At 39.1% G+C, this 27,145-nt stretch overlaps 1 protein-coding gene across 1 annotated transcript; it reads right to left on the reverse strand.

Annotated features, from left to right (window-relative positions):
- Window positions 1–5,375: 5,375 nt before the first annotated feature.
- Window positions 5,376–26,643, reverse strand: sf3b3 (splicing factor 3b, subunit 3). The gene is made up of 27 exons (XM_084936212.1): window positions 26,518–26,643; window positions 25,836–25,963; window positions 25,325–25,480; window positions 24,858–25,028; window positions 23,508–23,680; window positions 23,164–23,305; window positions 22,680–22,792; window positions 22,271–22,408; window positions 21,550–21,653; window positions 21,305–21,470; window positions 21,071–21,166; window positions 20,618–20,690; window positions 20,071–20,222; window positions 18,995–19,150; window positions 17,953–18,108; window positions 16,363–16,506; window positions 15,941–16,063; window positions 15,576–15,730; window positions 15,176–15,350; window positions 14,506–14,711; window positions 13,792–13,948; window positions 12,123–12,248; window positions 9,902–10,114; window positions 9,661–9,759; window positions 6,980–7,123; window positions 6,734–6,838; window positions 5,376–6,619 (listed from the first exon to the last, which is right to left on the reverse strand). Exons 2-27 carry the CDS (start codon window positions 25,903–25,905, stop codon window positions 6,479–6,481), a joined length of 3,654 nt encoding a protein of 1,217 aa, XP_084792338.1. The 5' UTR covers window positions 25,906–25,963; window positions 26,518–26,643; the 3' UTR covers window positions 5,376–6,478.
- Between the last annotated feature and the right edge of the window lie 502 nt (window positions 26,644–27,145).

Raw genomic sequence — 27,145 nt, forward strand, 5'->3', positions numbered from 1 at the left:
CATAGGATAACATAATAATTACCAAATGGCTCTTCAGTGTGAAAAGAGTAGTAAAGCATGATAGCTTTTAATATATCAGAGATAAATAAACTGAAAAAATCTCTGCTCTGCATATTACTATTTTGTTTATTTGTTGGTAATTTAGACATACTGTGAGTGATTTTTCCTCTTCCGCATGCCTATAGTATATACAGTTTCTTGATAACACCCTAATAGCCACAGGGGACACTGTGACAAAACCAATAAAGATTTATGAATTATTTATGACAGTGGTACAGTTGTGGAGTTAGCACTGTTGCCTCATAACAAAGAGGTTCTGGGTTCAAATCCACTGGTGTAAGTGTGTCAGGATACTGCATTGATCCCAGGAGAAATGATGTGATCACAGTTGTTCCAACACAGTGAGAACAGTGTCTAGTTAATTAAATAATACATATCACAAAATACATCTAATTATAAATATCTTATATATATTTATATTACACAATATTATATTGTCTGTTTGTCATCGTTTGCCCGGTGATGGACCTTTACAGATTGTACCCAGCTCTCACCCACTGACAGCTGGGATTGTCACAGTCTGGCTGAGAAGCTGCCTGTATGGAGTCGGAAAGAGGACCAAAGTGCAGACACACGAGAACAAAACGTAATCTTAACAGAAAAAGAGTTGTTTATTGAGGCTGGCAAAATAAATACAAAGGGCAAGGACGAAAACTAAACAATAACCTAAATTGGGTGAACTAACATTAAAACACACAAAAAAAAACTTGAACATGGAGACCTAGCAATGATATACAGAAAAACCTGGAAACATGACATGAAAGCAGACAACCGGACGAGGAATGAATGAAAATACACAGGTAAATATACACAGGAGACAATCAGGGGAAATGCACACACGGGGAAACAGCTGACAAAAATGAACATAACAATGTCACAGAGGAAGAGTAAAACTAAACACACTGAGCATAGAAACACAAGACCTCTTCAAAACAAAACATTAACCATAATGAGATGCAGACATGACAACACGAACTTGACAACATAAAACACAGACATGAGACACATGAGGGGCGACAGAGGTTGAAGACACAAGGGGAATCTAATAGACAGTGAACTATAACGGCAACCTAGGCATAAAAGAAAGGAACTTAGATAACCTAAAGAATGTAAACATAACCCATAAACATCAAAATATATTAAAACTCAAAACGCTGGGTCAAATGACCCAGGATCATGACAGGAATAGGCTCCCTCGCATTCCTGAAATGGACACGCAGTTTAAAAAATGGAGAGATTAATATATAACTGTTATTATTTAGTTATTTATGACTATTAAGGACTGACACAATGCCAACACAATTTTTATTTTGTTCTGTGTAGCAAAACATATTCAGCTTACATGTATATGCTAAATATGGACTTAAAGTCCAGACTCTCAGGGGTTGGCACTTATTGTCTTTTTTGTACACTGTACCCTACGTTGGGTGCTGAGTTGTTATTGGGCAACTGAATCAAAATTGTTTTAAGGACAGGAGTGGCCCTTCCTTAGTAAGCACTTGCTTCGGCTGTGAAAACAAAGCAAAACCAATGAATTAAAGAGACGACAGGAACATTACGATAGCAAAAATCAACAGTTTCAGTACAATCTGGCACTGATGAGCTCTGCAACATTAAAAAGAGCATGAAATCCAGAGCAGACAACTGTGGTGGATGACTAGAGAATCATTTAAATAGCAAAGAAAAGCTTCTTTGGAACATTTAGTCAAGTTTAAGAAAAGGTAGGCGCATCATTATCCAGGTCCAGTGTTGGTCAAGGTACTTGAAAAAAGTAATCAGTAACTAATTACTGATTACTTCCCCAAAAAAGTAATCCCATTACTTTACTGATTACTTATTTTCAAAAGTAATCAATTACTTAGTTACTTAGTTACTTTTTAAAAACACGATTTACAACCTGAATAGGTGATAAAGTGATAGATCTTTCAGCCCAGTTCTACTTTTTCTGCATAATCCATCATACAAAATGTAATCAAATGGAAAAGTCTCCTTTTTTAAAACTTGTTTTATCAGTTTTAATCTTTTAACTTTATGCATCAAGCAAAAATTAAATTATATGCACCATTCTCTGACTTGAAGAAATTTGTTTAACATTTAAACCTAATTTCTGCACATTCCTGCACATAAAATAAAATATTTTTTGTGTTTACACACAGTCTTTCAAATAGATGCAAGTAAAACACAGCAGAAAATAAATAAAGTCAAAGACTAGCGGTCCTGTTGCTCTATTTTCACCTGTAAAGCAGGCGGAGGTTTACCCTGGTGCAGGTGTGCCGCAGCGGTCAGTGGAAGAATCCGCGAGTTTCTCTGTGAATTTCCCATTACGTGATAGCGCACTCGGAGCTTGTTTAGGGTTTTTTTCGCTGTAAAAAGAAGTTTTCTTCCCACGCACAACGGACGCTAATGTTTTTGTCACTTTTTATGGAATCAAACTCAAAGTAAGGTCAGTACTTCCACGCTTTAAACGCTGCACGCTCATACTCTCTCCCGCACTCACATATGATCCATTGTTGATCTGCACACAGCTGTTGTCACGAACGTCGCACTCGCTTACGTCATTGTCATGAGACTTTCTCGCAAAAAAAATCACGGTTTTTGTAACGCGGTAACGCAGCGTTCCTACGGGAAAGTAACGGTAATCTAATTACCGTTTTTGCAATAGTAATCCCTTACTTTACTCGTTACTTGAAAAAAGTAATCAGATTGCCCATCTCTGTCCAGGTCTGCCAAAAAAAAAAACATCCAAAAAAGCTAGAGCAGCTGCAGAAAAGGTCAACATGGACCAGGCTTGTAATCGTGCACATTGCAGCGTGTGCAACATCACCTGTAAAAAACATGGTGGAAGAAAAGACATAGAGATGCATGGACATGCATAGCTTCCAACTGCACTGTGCCACTAGTGTTTGAACATGACGTGACAAAAAGTCAAAAAAGCAGCCTGATGAAGAGTGTGAAGAGTGTGAAAAGCTTTACGTTCAGTTCAGATTCCACCAAATACGTCATGTCTGACGTTACAGTGAATGCTTTCATCACAGTGCAGTTAAGAAATTTGAAGGCTGCAACTTGCAATGTGACTGAAACAGACACGAAAGAGGAAGCAAAACATTTTTACCAACCACTTCTTGGTGATAAAGTACACAGAAAATGAGATGCTACAGATGCTTTCTGACCTTTCAAACCTCAGTGACACCTTAAAGCTTGAATCACCTGTAACAAGATTTATGTAGTGGTGAGGAACTCTGAAGTGTGAAGAGATTTAAATTCAGTTCTGATTCAATCAAATACGTCACTTTGTCTCTGCAGCACAAACTCAGGAGTTTTCCCACATCAACTGATTTGCCAACAAACAGACGGCTGCAGAAAAACCCTGCCAGAGCTTCACAAAGTTGAACATTTATTTTATGATGTCCATGTGTCTCACACTTCAGACTGTGCTAATTTATCAAATTAAATTTGAGTCCCCCAAAATAGAGGAATCTGCGTAAAGATGGCAGTAATTCCTCAGTGGTTAATGCAATATGTTACTGAACAGCTTGCCCCATCAACAAGCAGACAGTGTTTGATAAATGAACTCCACGCAGAGGCGGGAAACAGGAAGTATCGCTAATCCATCAGTTTCTCATTGCTTGAATCTTTGCTGATTCAAACTAGACATGAACCCTTGGAACTATGAAAAGCTAAAATAATCCCTGAGAATGTCTTTGATTTGGATTTTGATGGTTTTAATGACAGCATACACTCCAGCTGCAAACCACTGATTTCCATTAGCATTGGGCATTTTCATACATTCTGAACTTTCTTTCCTGTGCCTTGTGAACTCTGCTCAGATGGTTTCTGGATTTCACCACAAGGCACTTTACATATTTTGAAAAACCTGCCCATGTGGTTACACTTCTATGAAACCCTACAGAGCCATTGTTCTAAGTGGGAAAGTTTAGTCTGGTTGAGTTCTTGGCTTTTCTCCCACAGAGGCAAATCCCCATGCAGAAGCGCTGGTCCAGATGTGGCTCTGCAGCAGCTGAGCACTTGTTATTCTTTAATGTGACAAATCTTTATAGTCTTGTTGCTATGCAAGTTAAACAAGCTGCCGTAGGGAGATTCTCAGCTGACAGCAGCCTCACTGCTCTATGTGGCACTATGTACACCCATGGAAGGAATAAATATATGCAGCCTTATTTGTATTCTTACCTTGATGGAAACCTCTACAGAGAATAAAGAACCATATTTGAGGAGTCAGGACTATTGATGAGGCGTCTGTTTTAATCACTACAGTATAGGAAGCTCTTTTAGTTGCAATATCTTGGATCTTACGTTGAGAGTTCTGGTGCAAAGCCACCAAATGTTCAAAACTTGATTTAACTCTATATCTGTAAGATAATGAGCCAATTGTACATGTCCAATTAGTTTTGAGCCTCTATGTACAAAACTAGCTATGATTCTCAGGATGCTAAACTGGTATAATTAAATCTTAAAGTCTGCAGGTCGCATTTTATTGTTTTATTTGAATTCCACTGCAGTGTTGTAAAAAAGTCAAAACTATAAAATTTATCAGAATCCAAAAATATATGGCACTAACTGCATATATTGTAGTTATTTTCTTTCTTGCTGCAGATTTTTATGTTGGCACCATTTATGACAGGGAAGGGAATGAATAAAAGGTTCACGTCTAATTACTAAAACATCAAGTTTTCTAAAATAATCAACAGCTTGGAAAATCATGTGGTGGTTAGCAGGTATTCTGCATCGCAACAACAAAGTCTTTTAACTGATTGCCCCAGTCCTGGATTTATGCATGTGAAGAAGAGGCAAGTCCAAACCAAGCTAGGTTTTTACAATTGTACATTAAACTAAACGTTTTTCTCAGTCTAAGCAGAATTAGTAAAGGAGACTTTATTGTAATATGGAAAAAATACATAAATAAATTTGACTTTGAAATGAAACCAATAGTGCCAACAAAATATACACATTTATTTTTGAAAACTAGAATCCATTATGTTTGTCAAGTCAATCTAAATGCATCATAACTGGACTTGATTGACTTAAATTGCTGCAACATCTAAATCTTTTCTCCTCATCTTGAAGTTGAGCAGCTTCAACTTGTTGAGTCTGTACTAAACACACGTTTACAGAAGCTGTCACCTGATCGGCACATCAACTACAGCTGTGCGTATATGCAGTCATGACTAATCTTAATATTGGGCCTCCAATGTGTTGATGATGACAAAGATTTACAGTCACACATCCTTTATCAAACTGACGCTCTCCAAACATACTAAGGTGAAGAGAATAAAATAAAATGATACAGACGCTTGGCATTATAAAGAACAAAAACAACTTTATTTACAAAAACAGACCACTGACCTGTCCCACAATCCCCCTAAATTCAGTGACTACTGTGGATTGCTATGTCTGTGGCTGAGGTTGGGAATTTACTGGACTGACAAGAACAACACCCAGTGCAAACCTTCAGTATTTTTCCACCAACTCCACAGAACGGCGGCACTTGTTGGACTGCAGGCTGCAGCTTACACACTGTTAGGTGTCAGCTTGTGTTAGGCTCCCAGGTGTGAGTAAGCAATGTGCTTTTTAATGAGCCTGGGGGCCAACATGACATCACAAAGACAGGAAGGGTTTGGGGCTGGGAACTTTTATACCATCTGGGACGATGGTATGTATGTGTCACAACAAATTATTCCAATTAGCACAAATTAAAATGATATCATTATAAAAAAAAAAAAAAAAAAAAGTTTCCTGTGGTCAAAGCTGGAGGATACACAAAAATGAAATATTTCACAGACAGCTTTGTGTACATTAGACATCAACTAGCCTTTCCTACCTGGGGTAATGCAAAAACTCTTTAAATAAAAAAAATTATTTTCTTACACGATGACTGACACTTTCTAACTGTGATCTCTTTGTGAACAGAAAAAGCAATCAAGTGTGTGAACTCTCATACAGCTGTGCCAAATTCTGCTCGCACAGATGTAAGTGTGAAAGACACCAAAGCTACTGCTCAATGTTTAGAGAAACAACAGCTTTGTCATGTTTCCATGTAACGTGTCTTTGTGGTGCTGCATGCATGGTTTCTGTAGAGTGGAGGTGACAAAAACCTGACAAATTCTCAGTAACTGACCCGTGAAAAAGTATGTGTGTCATTCCTGTTCACGCAGCAGCTAAATGCTCACACACTTGAAAGCAGGTACTTGCGTCACAGGTGGTCAACGTGAGATACTTACAAGGCCGAGTGGCTTCTTGTAGGTTTCCATGTAAGCTGGTGTCTGCTCACAGTAAACCACATAATACCTCATTCTGAATCACTAAAGATGACTCGCAGCTGGGAAAAGCAACGATCTGTGGGTCCTGAAATGTATGCATTGGTAAAATTCATGTGTGTTGTGCGAAATGTCCGTGTGTGAGATTAGAAAGCGTAGCGAGTGCGAATGTCCTCCAGCTTCTTAGAGACTTCGGGTGGTGTTCTGTCCAACTCCTCTGCCACACTTTTTTGCTTGTGAGGGTCCATGCTGTTAAACTGCTCGCACAGATCTCCATCAATCACATTCTGGAGAAAATGACAGAATTTGTTTTTGTTATCCTCAAATATTTTTTAATAAACAGGTTCCGCAGTTGAAACTATATTATAAAAATAAGACGGATGTGTAAAAACTATCCCAACCTTGACTGGGAAGTAGTAGGATCTAAAGCTGAGATGGTCTCTGCCACAAAGAGGAGGAAACTCTGAGCGCATATGCATCTCTAAGTGCTGGAAGAAGTCATGATCCTGTCAGACGAAATAAAGAAATCGGGGGGGTTAAAAAGAGAAGGAAGAGAAATCGGGAGGCCATTTGAGCAACACAATACTACTTTAGGATCATGCAAAGTGTGCATGTGTGTTCACATAAATGAGATCTTAGTGTTTTACCTCATGTGAAGTGAATGGGACTAGTATGCCGATGCCTCCAGACAGTGTGGTGTAGACCAGGGACTCTGAACCACCGGGAATCAGAGTAGTCTTCTGCAGAGATAACACTGTCTCTCCTACATGGTAGTTCATTATTATCTCAGCCTGGAGAGAGAGAGAGAGAGAGAAGGGAATGAAAAAAATACACAGACATAAGACATACAAAATCTGATCATATGTCAGATCAGATATGTCACCTGAGGCCATTTTAGCTCCGAAGATTGGCTGTTCTGACAGCTGCATGTGCACATAAAGCACATTAACTGACAGAGTCTGCATTTTTTCAGAGTCAAAATAAGAAACACTTTCATCCTCCACCTGGATGAAATTGGTCCTGATGGTTTAATCTGATAACCATCCAGAAACCACCAAGCCAATGATGATGATAGTAATCAGAAGGTACTGTGAATACCAAGGGAGCATTGTGTAGTAATAAAACCTCAATATTAGGCTAATTAGACCACATCTGGGACTAAGGAGGGACAAGCAGAGTCGAAATGACCTCTGTACTCCACAAATAAGTCAGAAAGATGTGCCAAGAAGACAACCGCTTCCCCTTACTTGAACCTGTAACAGTTTATTTCACCTGAAAATTTTTCATATAAAGTGTTTGACCACTGCAGCCCCAGCTGTACACTGGATTACAAAAATCTACACATGCACAATGGATGTGAGGTCAATTTGACATCAACTTTTTTGTATAGTGATTCACCAGGCACTGGACAGAGCGAGTCATCTATCAAAGGGAAGTTCAATGGATCGATTCCCTGGCTATTGGAGTGCATGTCAAAGTATCCTTAAGTAAGATGTTAGAGTGTGCAACTGATATAAAATCTTAGGTATAGAAAATACTGCTTATATGAATCTGCGTGATTGGGTGAATGAGCCTTGTAAGGAAAAACGCTTTGAGTGCTCAAAGTAGAAAAGCCTCTACTTTGTATGGCATATATCATGTATGGCAGCATTTTGGCCGAGCCACATGACTTGCCGGCTGGACAGACGCATAGACAGACATCATTTTGCATAAAGACAAGTCAAGACATCCACACCCATGTCTATATATAGATACGGTACATTTCCAAACTCAAATGAATCTATGCGTGCAGCGTGCACAAGCAGAAATAGCACACACTGTGTCACAATGGCAACTGGGACCAGCTCATAATGACTACACTGGAGGGACTTTCCCAGTCTATGTGCTACCTAAACAGTTTCTGACCAGGATTTAAAATGTGGGATGAGTGATCCGGTGTGTTTTTCCTGTGTTCCTGCGCGGCTTGTGTTGCATTTGAGAGTAGGTTAAACTTGTGGTTGATGGTGGTGTGTCTGCGGAGGTTGGAGTGGCCAGGGAGGCAGATTAGTACACCGGGCCAGATTTCAGCACTGGATGCATGCAATGTAGCAGAGGTCTGCCTCAGTTATCCCACCTAAAGCCACAGTTTTCTGCTTTGCCTCATAAAAGTGTACACTTGCTACTTGCAGGATAAAAATCTTTGTACTTTGCAACCAATGTTAAAATACCACATTTAACATCTACACTAATTTCTAAACATAAATGGTAAGGTATTTTTTTTTTTAAATATATCAACATATTCTCAAAAGATGTAGAATTAGGCAGTATCCACTGCATCAATATACTTTGCCGTAATGTAAAGCTCTTAGTATAGTAAGGGTTGTGTTTGCAGCAGCTTTCACAGTTTCTCTTTTTGCAGTTCAGATTTGGTTTAAAAGAGAGCAAAACAGCACCAGGCCCAACAATGAATGAAGTTTCAAAGTATACATTTACTTAATGTTAAAACATACGTTTTACATACACAGCCTTTAACATCTCATCTGAACCAGTCCTATTATTTTAAACATCAGGAAAGTGAAAGTGCTTTGATATTTTCTTCAAAATGCAGAAGCCCCTGCTACATTCTTTTCTACATGACTTACTGTATATTTTATTATTAATATTTTAATAATCTCACGTCTTGTTACCTTATAAAATACTGGCTTATATTCCTTTTTAAAAAATATATTGAGATATCATTTGTGGCCTATATTGCTCAGTCACAGAAAATGATGAACGATTGTTTAAATGTTTAAGTAACTCTAAGCTTTTTTAAAATTTGAAGCATTAACCCGATGCACAAGCCTGAAGCAGGTCTGAACAGACAATGCATGTTAAATCTAAATTGTTCTTTCACTTTGAGGTCAAGCTGAAGACCTCTGCTCCGGGGCAACAAGAGCTGTCAAGACTCATTTATTTGTTTCTAAAGCACTGCGAGGCACTGGCACGACATCACATTTCTGAACTGCTTACCCTCCATCCCACCTCCAGATTCCTCAAATTTGCTTACCAACCATTGCTCTCCATCCCACGCACAGACTTGAAACCAAGTTTTACAGTCATTGGTCCAAAAGTATGGAATGGTTTACCATTAAGAACTTCCCCATCCCTTGATGTTTACACAAACTCATCGAAGACCCACGTCTTTCCCTTAAACCTCTTTAACCTCACTTTTATTTATTATCTGTTGGCATCCAGTGAGACAATGTCCTTTTTAATTCACTCACTTCTCTTTTTTGAGTCTATGCTTCATCTGCTCAGACACACTGTTAAAGTTCCAGAAACGTGAAAAGGTGAAGCATATGTGTACCTTCTGTGATGCTCCATTGAGGAGGCCCCTGTCCCATAGAGCCTTGTTCCCTGTGGGGTCTTCATCCACATCATCACTGGTGTTAGGGGGGAGACGCACCTAAGAACCCAAGGACAAAACATGGAGACGTTATCTCATCGCAGAAAATTTTGTTTAGGGCTGATGGTCTTGATGTTTTCTGGCTTTATTCGCCCACAAAAATACAATACACACCCCCAAACACTTCTCGCCCTTTACTTACGATGCTGATGTTCCCAAACTTGTCAGCAGCAGCCATGGTGTCATAATCGAGCAGACAGGCCGTCGTCACCCAGCGGGGATATGTGTCATCAGCGAAGATGATGAGCTGGTTCTCATTACGTCTGTAACGAACCCAGAACAGACTCTCCTGGACATCAGACACGATGACACGCTGGCCAATGGTGTGGATGCCAGTCACCAGGTTGGGAATGTGCTACAAAGAGTTAGGGAGAGCAGTGAGATACACTCAGTCAAGTGTTTTAAAAGAAAATAATGCAATCTGGACATGTTCCCCAAGTGGTGTCCTATGCAGCACTGCAAAAAATGACTTGCTCACACTCATTAAAACTTATCACGTTACACACTACAGGATGTAACAATTAAGGGAGGGACTAAATAGACTGGAAACAATTGTTAAAAGTATAATCCAGAGGGGCTATACAATGCACATGTGTTTATGTATGCACTGTACTGTATGGTATTAACTCAACTGTCAGCTACATGCATCTTATCTGCAACACAACACTCAGGCAGCAACACTGCTGCACATCAGCTGTTCATTAATTAGATACAACATTGCTCTTTACTGTTTATGCTTTAAAGTAAAGTTGTTCTGTGTGACTGTTAAAGCCCCACAAACATAAGGAGTGCAATGTTTTTCCCCCTTAAACACGCCCAAATCTTACGTTTCAAAACAGACCGCACTATTTTTATATCCTGTTACACAGAGAAGTTTCAATGCAGGCTGTTAATTTCAACCAAAACATTCTGGTAAAAATGTTTATGCAAAAGCGTGATGCATCACATACACTCATGAAAAGATTTGCTCTACAGCAGCGGTCCCCAACCCCCGGGCCTCGGACCGGTACCGGTCCGTGAGTCGTTTGGTACCGGACCGCGAGAGTTGAGGCTCAGGTGTGAAATGTATGGTTTTCAGGGTTTTTATCAGTTTTCAGCGTTATTTTGTTATCGTTTTTATCGTTTACTCGGTTTTCCTGGGTCTTTTCATGTGTGTTATGAATAAATTTTCTTTTTTTCGGTACCGGTACTAGTTTTATTTTGTTGTATTTATCCGCGACACCTTAAATGCCGGTCCGTGAAAATATTGTCAGGCATAAACCGGTCCGTGGCGCAAAAAAGGTTGGGGACCGCTGCTCTACAGCACAACAGGTGCTTCAAACCTCTAAAACCTAAACACAAAGTGTCTGCAAACAAAAACTAGACACCCCCACACTCAGTCTTGACCCTGTTTACAACAATTACTTTGCTGCATTGAAAACACCCTTCAGGTGGTTTGTTCTTTATATAAAGGCACCTCTGCTTCTTACAAAACGGTGCAGTTTGCTTTGGTTAATAAAGATAAAGGTGTCGTGCCATTAGGAACTTTGAAAAAGTCCCTGATGGCTAATCTGGAACAAATCAGCCATGCATCATTAGATAAAACCTTTTCTTTTCTTTTCACAGGAAGGAAAACCCAGAGTGCAAACAAAGATAAAGCTATACACATACAGATGAAACTTTTTTTGAAATTGGTTTCAAAGAGTTGAGATAAAAACTACTTACCAGCCAGTTAAAGTATATTTGAAAGTTTTAATAAATAATAATCTGTACTACAGTGTTGTTTTTAACAAGATTAATTAATAAAGATGCAGGTCTGCAATTGAGATTATTGACTATCATTTAGCAGTGTAACTATTGTAGTACGAATGTCTTGTATTGTGATTCGTTTTTTCTGTGTCACTGTACTGAGCACCTGTTGTGCTGGTTACACAGCACATGTTCAAATAGAATATCAATATCTTCTGATGTTTCTTATGCTAGCTAGCTTTGTGAAAGCTGTAATATCTGTTTAAACCATGCCAGTCTGGTGAAAGCTATAGTCAGATGTGTCCAGTAAAAAGTGAACTGGATTTTATTTATTTATTGTTCATGATGACACTTTTTGTTTCTTATTCTGAAATTAATAATTTTATGATGTAAGCCTGATTACATCCCGGATCGGGATGCTTCTGCTCATCAACTTATTGATCATAGGTCAGGTCAAAGTTGTCTCCTTTTAGTAAATCTTCAAAGACTAATTCTTCATCGTCTATATTTTCAGATCATCAACTATATTCATCAGCTCTATAAAGAACCTTTGATAGAAAGTGGGATTCGCAGGTGGAAGAGAGCATATTTATATAGGGTGTATAGATGTTTGTGTCCAGACGTCCTTGTCTTACCTTGTTCTCACACTTGCGTAGCAGCTTCTTTTTCCCCAGGTCGTAGATTCTAAGCAGTTTTCCCACTCCAACTAGGGCTCGTCCCTGGAATGGTGCGATTGCCAAAGGCACGTCCTCTACTGGGGTCTAGAAATAAACAAAACAATCTGGGTTCGGATAAAGATTGAAACAGATACAGAGCTTTTTAAAGAAGACAAAGTCTCACTAAACACAGTTTTAGTCATCGTAAGAGATTGTAAAACAGCTACTGTGAAATCTGCCTGTGATTTTAGATTTACTACAGATCCCAGCTGTTTATTTTTAACATGTTCATTTTTTAACGATTTGCTTAGAAAAGCACTTCTGAACAACCGCATAAACACAAACTCTTTACCTGTTGAAACATTAAGAAAGTATTTTGGCAAATTATGTTTCTCAAATAAGATTACACCAGTCATGAGTCAGACATCGTCAATACTTTCCCTGTCTAAGATATGCCCTAATTACAACTAAAACGCAACTTGAGAATCCAAATTTCCCCTCTGGAGAGTGACTAAGAGTGTGTTGTGAGGTCAGACATCCTGGACAGGAAAAACCTTTCAACCCGGCGCTCTGCTTTCTCCGTGGCCTTCAGCGGGCCCGTCACAGTTTGATGGATATTTCTAGTTTATTGCCCTGTTGGAACATACACCCAACGGCACAGCCATCTCAGAAAAATGCGTCTGCCTACATCCAAGATGCTGTCATGACTTTGCACTCAGAAATGTGTCATCTTATTGTGCACACTCTGATATCTCTGGTTATATAACAAACAGGGAAAAAAGTGAGTTGTGACCTGATAGAATCATCTAAAATATCAGATCTGGTTAAGTGGTCGGGAAATTCCTGACACCACTGCGAAACACAACACTCATGAGTCATTTCCCCTGTTAATCCACATCAGGTAACAAACGTATGTGGGCTGATTCACCCTGATCATCTCCACCCTGGTGGGGTTTCTTGGGGAATTGCCCAGCGAGTCTGTGACAACAGGGACAGCAACAGCTGTGTTTCATCCCATCATCAAAATTTTGTATCAGTCTGTCTTGCTTCATGCATTCTGAATAGACTTTCCTCGAGTCCAGTCCTCGTCTTAACATCTGTCTCAAATCATGGCCTGCACACAGTCCCTGGGTAAGGGCAAAGGTGATAAAAGCCAACATCTCCCAAAGAAACCGTATATACATCTGTCTGACATCTGTAAGTCGCCTGTCACACTAACTATTTTCTTCAAACTCCCTTGGGCTGTGAATTATTTTTATTTACTCAGCCTTTCATGGTAGAGCTGCACTTGCTACAAGATCTACAAGGTCTGAACGTGCTCTCCAGCTGACTTGCTCTGAGTACTGTTACAGCAGAGTGACGGCGGAAATCTTTTAAAACTTGCACACGTGCAGCTGCACCAGAAGGCCAATAAACAAAGCACAGCACCTAAGCATTAAATTGTTGCAGAGCCTACAGAATGAAATGTTGATTTGCTTTATGAATCAAACTAAAGCTAAATATGACACAGACAAGCACTTTTATGCTGTTTACATCAGTATTCCCCAGTATAAACAGTAAAAGATGAGAGTGAATCAGCTTCAGCCTAATAAATATTCAAGGAGAAACAAGCTTAATAAAATTAACCCCTAATGTCACTGAAACCCACCTTGTGCACAAACTCCAGCTTCTCCCCTCCACTGACGAGTCGATATGTGTAGATGAAGCCGCCACCCACTGACCTTGGGTTGAGAATCATGTCTCTGGCAACACCGACCAGGACGTACCAATCGTCACCCGTGTTGGTGAATCGACAAGCGGCCACACTGAAAAACACCAAGTACAACATCACACCCACCTATATACTATATTGCTAGTTTAGATTAGTCACGCTAATCATTTAGAAATATATTAACACAAAATATTAGTTATAACCTTCAAAACATGGCCAAAAATACTGTTTTATATCAGAAAGTGATGCTTTTGATGGATCCAGCAGCCTGCCTTCCAAAATCACAAATTTTATTACCTTTAAATGATGCCCATAGTATGGAATTAAATCTTAATAAACATTTTGCTGCATTAAAAAAATACGGTGCCTGTTTTCAGCAGGTGTTGATGCAAATCAACACAAAGTGTCGTTTTGAAAAAGGTTAATTTGTCACCAGGTGAAAGAAACCGAAGAACCGCTACAATGGCAGCCCAAACTATTTTCACTATGTCAACTGCTGATTAAGAAACAACACTGAGTATTAATGAAGGGCTTGGAATTTGGGAGGCTCACTGTCCATCAACGAGAAAGGCATAATAAATGAGAAACAGCCCAGGGTCAGACTGTTTAACCTCACTTAAACCCCACCCACCCATCATGAGTACTACTCACCTGAACGCAGCTTCGTTCTGTTCCAGCTGCACTTGATCCAGTGTTGAACCTTGTATGGGATTAACCAGCCGCACTAGTGAGGCCCACTGTCCTGCGCCAGCTTTGGGTGAACCAAAAATGGCTTCTGGAAGATTTTCATTTAGGAATGCAGCAGCCATCTCAGCAGCCAGTTCTCTTTCATCCTCACCTGCAGCTTCTACCATCTCCTACAGTGGCAAAAGAAGGGATGTGATTTTCTGTTGTTTATGACATGTTGGCAACTGTTATTTGAATAAAACCAGCCATATGAAAATGATATTCTAGACTACAAACTGTGATGGGAATCACAAAGATTATTAATTCATAATATAATTACCATCAGGGACAAAATGCCATTAAACTACCACATTCTACTTCTCATTATTTCTACTGTTGGGTTTATCAGTGAGAAAAACGCGAAAACAGTAAAAGGATGTCAGGAAAAATCCCTAAATATGAAAGTAGGTTTATAATTTAATAAACCTACTTTTTTAGGCTCTAACCTGGAAAAATAACTCACACAGGAACAAATTTCTGTTCTCCCTTGTTCATACCCAACATGCCGACTTCTTGCCCTTAATAAATTTATTACTGAGAGTAACCGCAGACAGATGTTAACACCACTAGTTGGGTCACAACGATATATTCATACCTCAGCCATCTGTTGCTTTCTCTGAGCTTTGGTGGCCTCGGTGTAGGCGTTGTGGTCAGTTTCAATCAAAATGAGGTTGTTGGTCTCTGGGTGGATTACAAATTTCCTGGGAGTGTACTGAAGCGGGAAGGCCACTTGGTTGAAGACGGCTCCAAGTTTCTCTAAAGCCAAGATTCTACCAGGCAGACAAGCACAGGTGAGATTTATATAAAAATAATTAACTTTTCTTTCTGCCGATTTATAAACACTTTGAACATAAGACATTTAGAGTTATTTAAATTGTGATAATACATAACAGATGCTGGATTTCTTCACTTTGGATTTGGAAAACAGTTAAACTCCATTACACAAACAGTGATGCCTATGTTTTACAAAAAAAATGCTCTAAGTGCATCCATACCTTAGAGTATTGGTAGAGATGGCCACTATGCCTTCTGGACATTGCTCAGAGGCAAAACCAGAGGCGTACTCCAGAGTCTCATATGAGAGAGGAGTCAGATGGAAACGAGACTGGTAAGAGTAGCTGAGCCAGGAGCGACTGGACATTGCAAGCACCTGTCAGCAAGAGAAAAGACATCAATTAATCAATTAATTTATAATCAGTGATGAAAAAGACAAATTTCTTTTTAAATCTTAAGGTTTGATACAAATATTTCTGACTTAATATGATCACAAGCATGAAAGCTGACAAAACAAACAATATTTTTGTAAATGCACATATTTGTATTTATGAGCTGATTCTGAGTAAGCATTCGAGTTACATACAGCTTCCTGTCCTTGCATTCTGACTCTGAACAGTTTAACAGGTCGTGATCCCAGGTAGCGTGTTCTGGTATCTGACAAGTCTCCAGTCACTGGGTCCAAGACAGTCCTCAGAAGCACACCGTTCTGAGAAAGAGGAGCAAAAACACATTAGCAGAAAACATCTACATAAGTTGAAATGTATAGCAACATAAACTAACATAACATAAAAATTGTGACAACCTTTCCTCTGGACTGTGCTCCCTGACTGCTAATTGATCAAGTATGAAAAACATTATCAGTTTGGATTTTAGGTACAAGATCGATCTGAACTCATGCCTGTACACAATCCCTGTATTACATTTGGTTTTACAGAGTTGTGATTTAAAAGTAAAATGTCTTCAACTTCAACATGAAACCTGAGATATTTAAATGTGAAAGAATACCTGAAGCCCAATATTAAGGTAGAGAAAGCCTATGGTTCCTTTGTCTCCAAGTTCATCCTGTTTCTCCACCCCTCCCATCTCCACGATACACAGACTCTCTGGCTGGGCTGGTAGGGCCTGCATACTCAGTGGCTGCAGGCAGTCCTGAACATGGTAAAGATTCAGGGGGTCAGAAAAATAGCAACATGCAAAGGAATCCGAACATTAAGTTTTTGTGTAAGAGCACCATTCAATTGTTTAAACATGCACGTAAACAAAAGAGATTCTTATCCTGTAATCGTTTTTAAAGTTTTTAAAATTTACACTTCTATTAAAATAGTTAAGGCAGACGAGATATTTTAATCCAGACCTTTTTGGGGGGGAAAAGCACATTACTGAATACCCAAAGCATTATTTTCTGGCTTACACATTTTAAACAGGGAAGCAGAAATCTCCAGTTAATGTGCAATGAATATTTTAAGGTTACTGGTCATCTTAAGAGGCAGTAAAAGTGGTCAGACAACTTTCATGTTGTACAAAGTTTTCCCTAAAGGAAGGATGTAATTGTTTCCTAAACAAGACAACATTACTTTGTACTGACCTAATAAGAAACTAAGATTAATTTAGCCTTAAAGGGATTTATGCCAATCAATAATCAAGTTCCCACCACAGGAACCTTTCCTGGATAGTAGGGACTTTTGGAGGGACTGTATTTTCACACTGAGCATCACGGTCTAAACTAAGTTCTGTAGAAGTTAATCAGCTAAAACATCTCTGTATTTTGGGATTATTTACTTTCAGCAGGTTCTGCAGAAGGCTGCTGAAATTGTTGACATTAAATTAATATTTATCTCAGACGCTCCCGAGCCTTCAGGGAAATCCTATAATTAAAAATCTAGCTGAAGTATATTTCCAGTCATTTTTACATTTATAAGTTTACCAGGAATTCTTAAGTGGTTAACCATGGATTCCTTCAAACTTGGATGCTAAACACAGGCCAAATTCTGTTACTCATTCTGCACAATGGGAAAGACCTGGGAGTACAGTGACAATGTGCAAATTTGGCTGAGCAGCACAGTTTGGTTTATGAATATGAGAAAAACGTTTCAACAGTTGAAAATACCCATTACCACTGCAAGGGCAATAAATTAAGAAACTAGAAGCAACATGATCCTCATTTTTAGCCTGAAAGGGGATGTGCATGTGTGTGCGCGCGTGTGAGTACACACTCTGACTCCACATACTGTGAAGATGACTGGCAAACAAATTTCTGTAGTGCAGCAGATAATGGATACTAGCTTTCAAAAGTGAACACAAGTGCCAAAATTTGCATGTCTGTCTCCCTAGAGCGTGAAAATAGTCTTTGCTGTCAATCAACAATAAACTGAACAGCCAAATGTTACTAGGACCAAAACAAACCTCTATAGGAACAAACATCAAAGATGGCAAAGACATACCCAAAACTAAAGTACCTGACATCTTGTTCGGATACAAGCTGTCATGGGCTCAATCACATGCCAGCAGATAAACCAGCAAAAGCAATTTCCGAGCAACACCTCCAATTCGAAACAAAAAAGGGTCTCATTGATAATCTCTGTGTCAAGCTCATACCGAAGGATCCAGGGAGATGATGCGAACAGTGTTGTCAGCCAGCCCAACAGCCAGGAATCGGGAGCGTTGCTCACCAGGAGGAACGTTGGCCAGGCTCATACAAACCACATCTGCAGACATCTCTTTCCTCTCTGTGTACTCATTCAGCTGGCCAGACTGAAAAAAATCAAAAGTGAAACAAAGACAGCAGCAGGATTAATAAACAGATTTTCAGTCACCTCAGTTCAGTCATCTTCCTCTATTCAATATGGAACCTGAGATATTCAATATTAGTGTTAGAATTAAGTCATCAGATACTCTGCAGGAAAATAAATTAAGTGAAGCTAATGATAAGGCAATTTAACTGTGCAGTCATTTGTGAAATTGCCTTTTATAAAATGAAGTGCTGAATAAGCCCGTCAAATCATTTGACTGATTAACCCAAAAAAAAGATAATTTTTTTGGGGGGGGCGCTGGGCCTTCACATAGTCTACATAAAGCTCAACGCAGTATTTTTGTGCAAACCTTTTACTACAAAGCATAACTAATACTTGTTAAACACAGCATGAAAGTGGAAACTAGGATTCTGCCAATGGACAATATTCCTGAGGATTGATGGCAGTATTTCTGTCTATTGTATTGATTTTTAATTAGTACGCAGTATAACTGTAACCTTGTCAATGAAACACTTCACTGTGTGTAGGGAAGACAGTGCAGTGCGGAGCAGAAACAGGTGATCTATTTCACACAGTAAAGATAATCGAACTATAGGCCGAAGGAAAAAAACATTTTTAAAAAAAGAGGAAATTTTCTCTTATGACCACTATTTACAGCAGCCCAAATCACTCATTGCTCTGAACAAGGAGAAAGCTGTTATAGCCTATGTTGTCTCACTTCAAGCTGGAGGTGATGAAATAGACTCTTCAGTTTTGGATTTCTTCACTCCACCAACAGTTTTATTTTTCGTGCACATGCCACATTGTGGGCATTATGGAGGCTGAACAGAATGTCAGAGGGGCACAAGAGGATGATCGGATAACACAAAAATAATCTACTTCCTTACCGGGTCCATCTCAAAGTAGACCAGCTCCCCACCAGTGAGGGCGATGACTACTTGCCGCTGGTTCACAGCACAGCGGACAATAGTTTTTTTACCAGGAGTTTTCCACTCGTTCACACGCTTGTCTGCTCGGATGTGACGGATACCATCTGGGTAAACCTGTATGGAGGAGGGAGTGAAAGAGCCACAGAGGTAAGATGGAGAGAAAAGACAAAGTACTAGATTGGGTTGATGATGAATAAATGGCCATCTTTGTGTAATTAGATGAATTAATGCATGAACTGTATTAATTATTTATGCTTAACACACAAAAAGAAACTGATAGCATAACCTTTAAAATGCACATCATCTGCTGAACAAAAACTAAACAAATTTTCAAATTTTGAAATGCTTCCTTTGATGCAAAGGAAGGTTTTCGTTTAGTTTTTTTTAGAAATTATTGGAATTGTGATAAAATGCAATTATCAAAGCTGCTCATGTGCATCTGCATTACTTTGAAATTTCTTTGCAATGTCTAAGGGTGTTTTTACACCTATACTTCGTTTACTCTTTACTCTTACACGTGTAGCTTTTACCCATGGTCTGGTTTCTCCTCACACAGAGCGAGCCAGAACGTGTCATTACAAACCACTTGAGAACGTTCAGTGAAGTTATTGGCCAGCTCATGTGTTTGGACCAGGAGCAACAAGAATACAAAATACAGGAAGTGCTGTGTTCTGAACTATTTGAGAACATGGACAATTTATATTCATTTCACGGCTGGTTGCAAACCCGTACTGACCTTTGCACGTCTACGGTACCCTGCCACATCCCAGAATGCAAAGCATATTTGGCTATGGGAAGGTGTTTAGCTCAAACTTGTAATGTGCACCTGAGCAGCTCAAAGTTGAATCACGTTCACACAATAAACAAACTGCTCTGAAGTTCACTCGGAACTGGGCAGAGAACACCTGTTCGAACATCTCAACAAACGAACCCCACCATGCAAGAAAATAAGCCACAGTTTGACTTAAATGGACTAAATGGCACAGTGGTGAAAATACCCAAAGGTGATGTGCAGATGAGGTACATTTACGCACCTGTACAAGCGCATCTTCACCCAGGAGTGAGCAGGAGAGAGTGGGTGTTGTTCCCAGAAAACCAGAATCTGTCACTTCTTCTACAGTCTCACCGATGGACAGAACCAGAGTGGCATTGACGAAAGACACAATAATGTAGGCATCGAACTCATCTAAGAACCAGAGTAAACACAGTAATGATCAGAAGAAAAAAAAAACAAAATTACTAATGGCATTGAACACACAAGTTTGGTTACACACTGTTTCAGTAGGTGGTTATATGTTAGTTTACTTTGATAGTCAGCAAAGAAATGTTCATGTGCATGTACTGCATGCATGTACTGCAGCGCCACACTGCTTTATGTGGCTGTCACATTACAAACAGAGGGATGTCTGTCAGGGCAGCTGCTCCAGCTAGTGGTGAGTGGCTCCCTAACATCTTATACTAAACAGCTAACCAGTGATGTACATTAACATAACAGGAATATGTTTCACAGACTTTTCTTACTTTCAGCATGTTTTATAACCTTGATTAGCCACACACATCCTGGAACAAGAATATTCTTACCTTCTACATGTCTGCGTACAGTCCACACAGCATTGGGGTTACCAGGCAGTTCAGACACAGCCATCTCTGAAACCTGACAGAGGCGGAGAGAGGGGAACAGACAGGGTGGGGGAAAGAAAAAGAAAATTGAAAGTTTATCATCATTACAAAGACAAACACAACAAACCATTTTTAAAAGCTCATCTTCACAGTAATGGAAGTAAGACATTAACAGGGTACAGCCAACATTGTGAGCGTAACTCAAAGGCTGGGAAAAACGTGACACCAAGCTAAAAGTCATTCAAAGTGTGATATGAAAAGAAGGCTTTGTGTGTTTGCTGGAATCAGAGATAGTAAAAGACTCTTCAGTATTTGTTCAGAGAAGAGACATGAAAAAACTCATCAATTTCACAGCCAGCAAACTACATGTGTGCGCTGTCTCTAATTACGTTAGAAAAAAAACAGTGTGTGTACCTCCAGTCCGTGCCGAAGGACCCTTAGAGTGGACCGGGGTCCTCGTCCACATGCTACATAAAGCTGAGGTGTGTCCTCATTGGCCAAATCAGCAATCTGGAAGAAAGTAAGAAGAGACTAGTCAATGAGCCAGAAATGTTCTGGTTTAAGATTTAAGAAAAAAATCTTTGTCTCACACCGCAACAAGTTCAGGCAATTAGATTAGTTCCCATGTTCATCTGACAGGACACTCACCTGACAGGACATGATTGGTGACAGGTTCTCCTGTTCATCCACCAGCACAAGATTTTTAAGTGGGCGTGGCTGAAAGAAGAAGGTGTCTCCCTCTTCCAGCGGCATTGCCGATGAGAACTCGGGCTCATCATCATCATCACCCAAGTGGGCAATCTGGTAAAGGTAACTAAGGGAAAGAGAAATAGAGGTTAATCAAAGACTGAGAGATACGAAAAGAAACACTTGAGTTTCTGTTTGCAACCTACTGGTTTCCAAACTCTGAAGCCACAAAGAGGAAGCCAGTCTTCAGGACGCACATCGCTGTTGCAACGGGAATTGTGTCAAAGTACTTCAGCCTAATTTCTGTGACCTAAGAGACAAAACAAGCATCTTTTTTTATTACGGGAATATGTATTATAATGAGCATAAATAGAAAACCAATAATGGTAAATGGCCTGTATTTGTATAGCGCTTTACTTAGTCCCTAAGGACCCCAAAGCGCTTTACACGTTCAGTCATCCACCCATTCACACACACATAATGACAAAAGTTCAAGAAATGTTAATGAAGAATTTAAAAGTAATCCCTGCTGAGAACAAGAGTATTTGCGTTTGCTACTTTCTTGCTAAGCTAATGTCAACACGCTACAGATTTCTCTATAAAAGTAAAAGAGTGAGTTTATAAGCATTTGGCTCTTTTTGAAGAAGCTGAGGGAGCTAATCAAATTGAAAGTGAGCTTTTAATAAGACGAGCCATGAAAAAGAAATCGAGTAAAAAGCCTATTTTCAGACATTGGATAAACTGAGCAATTACATAAACTGGGCAGGATAAGATAAATACGACATGTTTATCTAGTGTTTGTTAATCAAGCAACTGTGATTCTAAGAAAGAAAAAAAAATAAAGAAAAGAAACAGAAGCTGGAAGTGAACATAATTAGTCCCATTAAATAAATTTGTTAAAAATGTCTAGTTTCCATCCATCCTTACCATTTCTTCATCAGTTTCTAGAGTAACCTTAAAGATGTCTCCCTGCTCAGTCTGGGCCAGAAAAAAGAACATGGACTTGGTCTTGTGGGTAGCTGAGCACACAAATATCATGCCACGCTCTGGGTCATCCAGGTCGTTCTGTGGGGTGGAGCAGAAGAGAATGTGAGGGAGGATGAAAATAGACGTTCATGCAAAGAACAATGTGGGACTTGCAAAACAACCAAAATTCCACATGAACAGAGAAAAAAAATGTTTAAAATCTACTTAGTGAGTCACAGCTTAAAATCAGGTAAAGTCTCATGATGTGTACTGATGTTATGATGCATCAAAACACACTTAAAATCTGCACAGGAAATCCTGTACTATAAATATTTGCTTTTTAATGTGCATTCCTGTAAGAAGGACTCACTCTACGCCGTGGAATGGGACAGCGAATGTCAGGCTGGTCTCCAAAATTCTTGTAGGTGATGTAGTTTTCAGAGCAGATTAAAACCCCACTGGGCCCATCAGAACCACCAGGAACTAGAAGCATTTAGAAAGGTTGTCATTTTTAAAAAACATAATGATGAAGGAGTAAGAATTTCAAAAAAGCACAGTAATCTCTATTTTACTTTCTTTTAATACTACATCTAACGCTGTGTTATTGTGTTGGTAAACTTTTGTAGAGATCAGAGAGGTTGAATCTTTCTCCAGTGTTTCTCAGAGAAGAGACATGACAAACTCATCACATCTACAACACATTGATGTAACAATTCTTTGTAACCTCGCTGCAATGATTATCTTCTGAAAGCAAATCAATTTGTAAAAATGTTGATATTTCAACTACTCCCTACCTGATGAATAACACTACTGTTGTTTCCTTTAAATATGACCAACACTACTCAAATGCTCACCAGTTATGAGGAAATTTCCATGTTCTTCCAATGCCTCGCTGTACTTGCGGACCACATGGTTCAGGCCGAGATCCAGCTCGTAAAAGGTGAGCGTCTGTTGTGTGTTGGCAGCAGCTTCTCCTGTTGGGTCGTTGTCAGCTTCCTGTAGACATTAAACACACATGATTATTCTGGTAAACAAACAAAACATGACTGTTTGTTTCAATTAAAGTCATGCTGAGGTCAGAGAAGTTAAATCTTTCTCCAGTGACAGTCAGAGAAGAGACATGAAAACTCATCACACAACAACAGTTCAGTGTATGTGAAATTCAGCAGCCCTGCACGTTTGTGCTTTGTGTCCTTACCTCATAGTCCATCTCTAAGCAGGCAAACATGGGATTTTCAAATCCAACATCGACTCCAACCACATGGTAGACCAGTGTGTTTGCTTTATGGGCTTCCAGTGGAGAGGAGATGGTCAGTCTCGCAGCAGCATCTCTGTTCAGAATATACACCAGCTTCTGTTTCTCTATCGCTCCTAGTCAGATAAATGACAAAACATATTGTGTGCTTCATTTAACTGGTTTAATACAACTATTTATATGTGTATATATAAATTTTCTTCAGGATTTAAACAACAGTAACTCAGCACACATTAATTAACATCATAATTGTTCCACAAAACACTTCTATCAAGGTAAAAATTTCTGATGTAGAACTACAAAATTTATAGCATTTGATGCTGATTTATTATCTTAAGCACCTGTAAGGCTCTTGGGGTTAGGTCAATTATAGCAATATTTACACCACTGACATTATACTAACACACCAAGGCCCAAATAAAAGAAAAATAATCATCAGTCTATAAACCAAATTATCATCTAAGCTGACAACATTTGTCTTTGCCAATAAATAAATGAATAAATAAATAACTGTATGGAGCCACAAAACATATTATAAAACCTATCAACTTTGCAGGTTTGTTAAAATGTCATGTTTTGTTGCATTTGTCAGATCATAAAAGTAACTTATCACCAAATGGAACAATTTTGAATTGGGGGAGAAAAAAAGAGGCATCTGTTAGTATGTTTAGGCCTACTTAGGTACATAGATGTTACAAAGCTATCCAGGCCCACTTTGCCCAAATGCAAGTAGGACTCAAAGGATTCAAATTAAACACAGCCTATTTTAACAACAAATAAATTAAATACCACATTAAGTTATTTAAAAATCACTACAGGCCAGTTTGTATAAAGTCTTGCTGCAAAGCCTTCATGCAGTTTCAAAGCTGCAGATTCACACACACTGTATAACCCTTAAAAAAAAACTAAAAAAAAAAAGTACATTAGAAAAAATACCTTTAAAACACATCAGTCTTAACTGATGGACTCTTTTGGAGTATATAGTTTTCAGTGTTGGTTTGTAATGTAAGGGTTTTTCCTGGCACTGAACTGGCTTTTTCGTGGTGATTACATCCAACGCTAAACACACCACAGTAGATTACACACAAAATCCTAGCAGTGTGTATGATTAAAAAAAAACATTGAGCTCTTGCTCTTGTTCACCTTCGTCAAAGAAAGGGTGCTCATCTTATGAGAGAAGGAAAATAGCAATATAAAACTAAACAGTGCACAAACATCTGGATTCTGTCTGATATGATGGACTCTACATAATGGTCTAATGCTGATTTCATGCATACTTCATAAAATTCTCACCTATCATTACAGCTCTGCCTTTTGGGTCAACAGCAAGGAACTGTCCAGGAACAATACGGCGGCAGCCGCTCTTCCCAAATGTTTCCTGGTGGATCTTCTCAAACATATTTTTTGATGGATGATACTCCAGGATGACGATACGACCACTGTCACTCCCCACAACAATGTAATCTAAAAATACATAAATATCACTTACAAACGACACCAGCCTGTCAACATTATATTAATTATGATACTATCATGTAATTAAAGCTTAGGTAATGAAAGCCAATGGAGGCCAACTTCCCCTTCTAATTGTAAATGAATAAAAAAAGAATGCACTACGAACAAAACACTAGTGTCAGACAAAAGATTTAATAAAAACCACTTAAGAGAAAATTATTAATATATACCATTTAATATGCATGCAATCCATGTTTAGAGTTACAAACACATGCATGTGAGTGCATATGATGTCATTTCTGTACCTTTGGTTCCTCCAGTGAGTCTGAAGGCCATCAGGGATCTGATGATGCCAAACACTTCCATTGTGAGAAGAGTGTGCACCTTTCCTGTGTTGGCATCTGGCCGTAATAATTCCAGGATCTTTCCTCTGGAAACAACAATCTCCTGCATCTTGGTTCCTACCAAAACATAATATCAGACATATGACGTGGATATTTTTATGGTTTTCCCTAAATCCTGCTTTTAAAAAAGCATTTTGTGATATTTCTTTTATGTATTTTTTAACCATGAGAAAACTATGCTTTACATTATCTCCATCAACATAATGAGTGAAACACCATGATAGGATAAACTCTAAGGACTATACAAACACAAGAAAAGATACTTAAATAAAACAATTAATGCTAATTAGTGCTAATTCTCATAGAGATTGCAGTTAAAGGCTTCTTTGACAATAAAGGAGGAGTACCAAGCTTTGATAAATTAACCATGACCTAACCAGACATAAAGCAGTGACATCTGGCGCAAATTCACCTGAGAAGTTTCCATGGATGGCATGGGTGATGCCGGTGGCACGCTGCAGGGTGAGGTTGTAGAGAAACATGGCTTCCACTCGAATCTTATTCAGAGGAAGCTGAAAGAGCGCTTAACCCGGCTCAAAACTGTAAACAAAGAAAACCAAAAGTGTATTTACAGTAAGGAATCAAGAAGTTGGAGACCACTGGACAAAGTCACAATAAGCTACGCGGTCGCACTGGTGACAAATGAGGGCTCTTCAAACTGAGGTCAGCTGTAGTGGGACTGTGGAGCAATACATAGCGACTGCACTCATCACAATATTGCTATGAAAAGTTGGTGGAGAGGTGTAGCGTTTGCTGTACACAAATCCTACGGCGCCGCTAACGTTAGCTAAACATTAGCTGTGAGAAAATTAACGTTCACCGGACATTTATTTACTACCTCTGTGCTTGTAAACCGTGCAATAGGGGTCAAGAATTCCTTTAACACGAATTTAAACTACTCAAAACGATCGTTTACATCAATCCAACAGTATGAGAACATGGCCCATTCATACAAAGCGCCACTTCTGCTTAATGCCCCCCCCCGTTTTTTTTTTTTTTTTTTGCTATATTACTTTAACTAGTGCAAACTTCACACACATAAAACATCTGTTTAATTGCGGAAGAGATGCAGTTCTGCAAGATATAATATTTACCGGTGTGTTTCGTAAGATGACTCTGATTTCAGATGGATAAAGTTTCATTTACGAAAACTATTTCCTTGAAACCCTGAGAAGCCGACGCTGAACCGCCGTTGGTGGGTCCTTCGCCAGCCAAACACGCCGTCGCAAGAGCTGGCCCACACAGTGCCTGACGGAAATGAGAGACTGTAGTACTGCATTGTGCACAGCAGATGACGACAAACACCTCAAGATTAACGGAATTATCGCGATTGGGCGCCATAAGAAAAACAATATCTATAAAATAGTTTCCCACTACATTTATTGCCCCTGTCTTCTGCACGCTTTATCATGATTGCACTCTACACTCTACTACACTATTTAGTCGAAAACAATAAATAACCCGTATGCTTGCTGCACACCAGAAAAGAAAGGCAAAATGTAGAAAATAAACAATTATGTTTGTGTCCTTGATATTAAGTTACATTTAACTTAATTAAGGAGCCGTTAAGAAAAATTTAGCAGGATTTTTAAAATGGGGTGGCCCATGGGAGGGACGTGAGACAAATGCAGGGAGGTCCAGCAACACCAAGGTAGGCAGAGATGATGGAAAATCAGAAAATAAAAGCAACCAAAGTAAAAGCAGTTTGTTAGTTTAGTTATA

This window comes from Perissodus microlepis, chromosome 7 (assembly GCF_051167445.1).
Source record: "Perissodus microlepis isolate ML-2025 ecotype Zambia chromosome 7, ASM5116744v1, whole genome shotgun sequence".
NCBI classification, from domain to species: domain Eukaryota; kingdom Metazoa; phylum Chordata; class Actinopteri; order Cichliformes; family Cichlidae; genus Perissodus; species Perissodus microlepis.

Bases quoted from the DNA above. Each gene is read 5' to 3' on its own strand.
- sf3b3 (XM_084936212.1), bottom strand. From the start codon at position 25,905: ATGTTTCTCTACAACCTCACCCTGCAGCGTGCCACCGGCATCACCCAT. The intron at 12,249-13,791 runs GTGGGTTTCAGT...GTTTATTTCTAG, and splicing joins AGCTGGAGTTTGTGCACAAG to ACCCCAGTAGAGGACGTGCC. The intron at 9,760-9,901 runs GTAAGTAAAGGG...TTGGGTTCTTAG, and splicing joins AGTTTGGGAACATCAGCATC to GTGCGTCTCCCCCCTAACAC.